The following is a 6,232-nucleotide window of genomic DNA, read 5'->3' as shown; positions in this document are numbered from 1 at the left end:
TATATATATACTAATATTTATAGTAATGCATATATGTTTACATATGTGTGTATGTACTTGCATGTGTTTATGTATTTATGTGTGCATGTTTAATGCATGTGTTTCTGTGTTTATGAACAGTCATTTTGTAAGACAGTATATCTTGAACTGCATTAAACAACATGTTGTTTAAGCCAAAGTCAATTCTGGTCAAGACATTCCAGCTACGACCACCCTATCTTTTTTCTCCCCCAGACACAGTGTATCTAGAACCACATAATCTAATGTGTTGCTGCTTAACCGTTTAGCATTCAGATTACTCTGTCGAACGTAAGGCTTATGTATTCACATTGTTTTCAATTAATCATACATTATTTCATAGCTTTGAGATTTTGATGTGATTGTTTATTTCTAGAATGACATTGCTGAGTGGGTGAGAGAGGCTGGATCTGGCTGGTTTAAATATAAAACAGGTAGAATATTTAGGACAGATGTGGCTGGTTTAAAAGCTAAAGGGTTGACCCTAAATCAGCTAAGGCTAAGACATTCCAGTTGTAACCAGCCTGTCTCTTTTTCTTTAGACATAGTGTATCTAGAACTACATTGTCTAATGTACCCTTGATGCTGGTTGTTGTTTAGCTCTAGGTCAGCATATATTGAATAATATTATGATAAAAGGACCCATGACTCTTTACAAGGCCTCTCAGACTGACAGGCTGAAGGGAGGAGGTTAGCCTCAGACCAGAGACATAGGCTGAATGTTTGCAAATAGAGTGGACTCTACTAAAAGTAGCTACAAGCCTGGTAGTTGTGTTAAACCAGGTGTTAGATTGACTCTGTGTGGTTAAAAAGCTCACTTTTGAACCCTGTGGTTTCAGGTTCAGTTCCATTGTGTAGCACCTTGGATAAGTGCCTTCTACAATAAAGCCCTGGGTTAACCAGAGTGAATTTGGTAGGTGGAAACTGTGTGGAAGTCCATCACATACACGTTTCATTTGTTCCCTATCAATGCTTGACAACTGGTGTTGGTTTGTTTACATCTCCGTAACTTAGTGGTTCAGCAAAAGGGTGGCGATAAAATAAGTACCAGACTTAAAAGAAAGTACTGGGGCTGGTTTGTTGAACTAAACTCTTCAAGGTAGTGCCCCTGCATGACTGCAGTCCAAAGACTGAAATAAGTAAAAAAATAAAGATAAAAGATTATTATTATTCATTATTCCCTTGTCCAGCAAACTTGTAACCAAAGGCACTTCAATTATGACAAAGACCATTTACTGGTAAATACGTGTCTAGGATTACATTATCCAGTATGTCCTTCCTATTTTTTTTTAAGGGAGGTGGTCAGGTGCAGACATGACCATGCAATTAACAGGTCTGCTTCCCAATTATGTGGTCCCAGGATTCAGCCCTACTTCATAGCACCTTCAGTGAGGGTCTTCTACCATATCACTGGGCCAATCAAAACCTTGTAAGTGAATTTGGTAGATGGAAACTGAAAGAATTCCATTGTATGGATGTAATAGGTGCAGTCATGGCTGTGTGGTAAGAAGCTTGCTTCCCAACCACATGGTTCTGGGTTCATTACCATCGCGTGGCACTTTGGACAAGTGTTTTCTACTATAGCCTTGGGCTGACCAAAGCCTTGTGAGTGGATTTGGTAGATGGAAACTGAAAGAAGCCCAGTGTGTGTGTGTGTGTGTGTCTGCCCCCTGCCATCACTTGACAACCAATGCTGGTGTATTTATATCCCTCTAGCTTTGCAGTTTGGCAAAAGAGACCAATAGAAAAAATATTAGGCTTAGGTGGTGCTCTAGCATGGCCACAGACAAATGACTGAAACAAATAAAAATGTGTGTGTGTGTGTGCATGAGACAAAGAGAGGAGAGGCTGTGTTTGTGTCTCCTTGTATCGACATAGCATGGTAGTTGATTATGAGATTTACTGACATACAGTGTCTGTTTCCAATCTTCCATGAAAACATGTCCAGCTTTAGGGAAATATTACTTTGCTTGGATACAGGCGAGGGTTGGCAACAGGAAGATGTACTGTGTCCACCATCACAATCTCTGCTCTAATCCTTACAACCAGTCCTCTAATCTTTACAATGTCACACCTTTGGAATTCCACTGTCGCCCATGTTTTTCCTGCAGGCGTCAACATGCAACTGTTCATGCATCAGCTCTACCAGTCTTGGAGAGGTCATAATGTGCCATGGGTGCAGCCCCTTCCTCCAAGTCAAAAAGGAGAAATTAAAGGTATGACTTACCAACTGTTTGCTGTGTAACTGAGTGTGACCATCCATTGAAGCCAAATGTTTCATTTGCTAGGTTTATCAAGCGCCAGCCCTCAATATAAGCAAGCTGTTGGGTAGAGAATAACATTGAAATACAAATTTGAAACAATAGCAAAGTCAGTGTTAGAAATAAATATGAAACGAAGAAAAGATCATTTGAACAAATTCAGAATGTATATTATTTCAACAAGTAGGTGCAGGCATGGCCATGTGGTTAAGAAGCTTGCTTTGCAACCAAGTGTTTTCGGGTTCAGTCCCACTGTATGCCACCTTAGGCAAATGTCTTCTGCTCTAGGTCTGGGCTGATCAATGTCCTGAGAGTGAATTCAGTAGATGGAAACTGTGTGGAAACCCATCATGTGTCTACACACACACACACACACTTGTATGTATGTATGTATGTATGTATGTATGTATGTATGTATGTATGTATGCACATAAGTATGAGAGAGTGCTAAAAAAGTTCCAGGCTTTAAGGGTATTGTGAAAGGCCTGGTTGGAGACCCAACCTTCTGACTCTTTTTACAGGGCTTAGAAAAACTGAAGGACTGCTGCAATAAGTGTGTGAATCTGATAGAGAAATATGTTGAATAAAATCATGATTAACTGATCCTCCTGTATTTTCTTTTATCCAAAGCCAGAAACTTTTCAACATCCACTTGTATGTATGTGTTTGTTCCCCAGCGTCACTTGACTACTGGTCTTGGTTTATGACCCCATAACTTAGCAGTTTGGCAAAAGAGACCATCGTGTAGTACCAAACTTTAAAATAATTTCTGGGATTGATTGGTTTGACTGAACCCATAAAAGCGATGCTCTAGCATGGTCGCAGTCGAATTGCTGAAACAAGTAAAAGGTAAAAATGTAACTATGGGAGATAACTCTGGACATGTTTTCGGTCATAGAACAAAAGACTTCACTCTGGTGAAATAGCAATAAAAGGATAACTAAGAAGATACTAATTGCACACAAGAAGGTAAGAAAAATTAGCACATGGGAAAATAAATAAGGCCCCTTAAGTATATTACTCAGGAACACCACTGTTTTCATCATCATCATCATCATAATCATTAAACGTCTTTTTTTCCATGCTGGCAGTTGCACAGTTCAAACGAAACCAATGAGCCAGAGGATTGCGCAGAGCTCCATTCTCTGCTTTGACATGGTTTCTACACCAGGTTGGGTACCCCCTCCCCCCCCCGCTCCTAATGCCAGTCACTTTACAAAGTGTACTGGATACTTTCTTAAACATTTTTCTTTCATCTTTTAATTGTTTCAGTCATTGGACTGTAGCCATTCCTTGAAGAATTTTTAGCCTGGTACTTATTCTATAGATTTCTTTTGCTAAACCTCTGAGTCACAAGCATGTAATCAAATCAACACTGGTCATTTAGCAGTTGTGGGGGACAAACACAGACACAAAGACACATGCACACATGATAGGCTTCTTTCTGTTTCTGTCTCCCAAATCCACTCACAAGTCTTTGGTTGGCTCAAGGCTATAGTAGAAGACACTTGCCCAAGGTGTCGCACAGTAGGACTGAACACAGAACCATGTGGTTGGGAAGCAAACTTCCTACTACACAGCCACACCTATGCCTGTATGTATATTTTTCTATGATATTTAATCAGTAGGAAGTAACAAAAGTATTACAAGGGCTGAGAGTTTTATGCAAGGAAAGAGATAAATTCTACACATGCACACACACACACACACACACACACACACACACACACACACATGTATGTTTGTAAACGAAAGAAACAAACAAAATTTGTGTACAGCATAAATTTTAAAGAGATGTGAATTAATTACATTTTAAAGAGATGTGAATTAAATACACAGAGTTTCAAAGGCATGAAAATATGTCTCCAACATTTACTGCAGAAAGCATAAAATATCAAATTAGAAATATTTCATCGATAACAGCAGGATGACAGTTTGTGAGTGTGTCCACTTAAAAAACGCCCCCAAAACAAGGGGACTTTTTGGTCAACCTTACCTACCTGCCTGCATGCAAACATGCATACATATGTACATACATACATAAAACAGAGCTATTAGTGCAGAATTATCAATCCAGGTAAAATACTTTATAAGCTCTCAGTTAATACATCAGGCTAACAATATTTTTTACATTAGGGCAGCGAGCTGGCAGAAGCATTAGTACGCCGGGCGAAATTCTAAGTGGTATTTCGTCTGCCGTTATGTTCTGAGTTCAAATTCCGCCAAGGTTGACTTTGCCTTTCATCCTTTCAGGGTCGATAAATTAAGTACCAGTTACGCACTGGGGTTGATGTAATCGACTTAATCCCTTTGTCCATCCTTGTTTGTTCCCTCTATGTTTAGCCCCCTGTGGGCAATAAAGAAATAAATATTTTTTACATTAGTAAAGAACTTTGTGTATTCTTGTGACATTTTTCTCAACCAATCAATGGGCCAATTGAGTAAACCAATCAATAACAAATCAATAATGACTACTGGAAACAACTGTAAGTCAATTTCACTACAATAAAGATTATGTAATGGCTATTATTTATGCCTTGTCAAATATATATGTTTGTATATGTACATATATGTATCTCTCTCTCTCTCTCTCTTGATATCTGTATATGGTGGTTGTCTACTTCTTATGCAGAGTTTGACCACCCCCTGTACCTACACCTTAGATCCATCATGGCACCTGATGTGGCTTTTAAACCAGACAATGTTCTGAAAAGACACCCACATAGATTGCACCTCCGATTTGGACCACCAAGAGCAGCAGATAAGTTATGCTCTTTGTGGATCTTAAAATGTCTCTTGAGGCCTCTGTTGGATTTGCAAACCTTCTGGCATACACAGCATTTAAAAGTGTGCACAGATATATAGGCAGAATAGCTGGTGGAGGTTTGTTTTCCATGTATTCACAGATGAGATTTGAGGCCAGCAAAAGACAGGTATGGTCTGTCACAAACTGTGCATACAAAAAGGTCATTGTCATTCACCTTCTCAATCGTTACATTCTTCCTTAGATCTCTTTTGAGTTTTACCTGTTTTATCCTGGCCTCTTCAAATGCTTTCACTCCACTCCACACCTTTGTTCACCATCCAACTCGATCCGAAGCAAGGGTTGACTTAAGGTGGAAAAAAAAGGGTACTCAAATACCAAAGGAAGAGCAGTATACTATTTATTAAAGCCGGAAAACAATTTTTTTTCACAAACTGTAACTCAGAGTTTCACATTCCTGTTCATCGGACAGTTGTGATAATACTAATAATATTATTGCAACTGTCTGATGAAATCATGTGAAACACTGAAAAATAGTTTATGAAGGGTTTTTTGGGGTTTAATAAATAGTATGTATGTATGTATGTATGTATGTATACACATATTTACACACATATAGATATAAATGTACATCATCATTATAAGCATGTGTATACACCAGTATGTACTTTTATATATGTAAGGTCAGTGTGCCATGATTGCAGTTTACACAGTAATACTTTGATATCTAACATATGTGTTATTCATCTGTTATGCCATGGATTACTCTTGTATATTGAAGCTTTAACCATGTGCACATATCCAATCTCAATTTTTTTCCCTCTCAATCATGCACACACACACACACACACACTTTTGTTTAAATCACTCAATATTCTTTTCAGGCTGCCATTTAAAAAGATTTTTAAAAAACCCTGAAATATCAAAGCAAAACAGACGCTGCCTAATGGAAGGGGGATAACTCCTATTGAAAAGTTTTTGCCCATACAATATTATATAGGCGCATGAGTGACTGTGTGGTAAGAAGTTAGCTTCTCAACAACGTGGTTCAGTCCCACTGCGCGGCACCTTGGGCGCGTGTCTTCTACTGTAACCTCGGGCTGACTAAAGCATTGTGAGTAGATTTAGTAGACGGAAACTGAAAGAAATCCCTCATATATATATATATATATATATATATATATATATA

The 6,232-nt window shown here is 38.5% G+C and overlaps 1 protein-coding gene across 2 annotated transcripts in view; it reads right to left on the bottom strand.

Moving 5' to 3' along the window:
• Positions 1-6,232, bottom strand: part of LOC106872915 (DNA repair protein RAD52 homolog) — a 456,284-nt gene that overhangs the window by 83,671 nt on the left and 366,381 nt on the right. For both annotated transcript variants that reach the window (XM_052976438.1, XM_052976439.1), the window contains exon 3: positions 2,246-2,339. In XM_052976438.1, the coding sequence (XP_052832398.1) occupies positions 2,246-2,339 (94 nt within the window). The remainder of the gene's footprint in view (positions 1-2,245; positions 2,340-6,232) is intronic.

Source organism: Octopus bimaculoides, chromosome 24, assembly GCF_001194135.2.
Source record: "Octopus bimaculoides isolate UCB-OBI-ISO-001 chromosome 24, ASM119413v2, whole genome shotgun sequence".
In the NCBI taxonomy this organism is placed as follows: Eukaryota; Metazoa; Mollusca; class Cephalopoda; order Octopoda; family Octopodidae; genus Octopus; species Octopus bimaculoides.
This window is presented reverse-complemented; position numbering and strand designations above follow the sequence as displayed.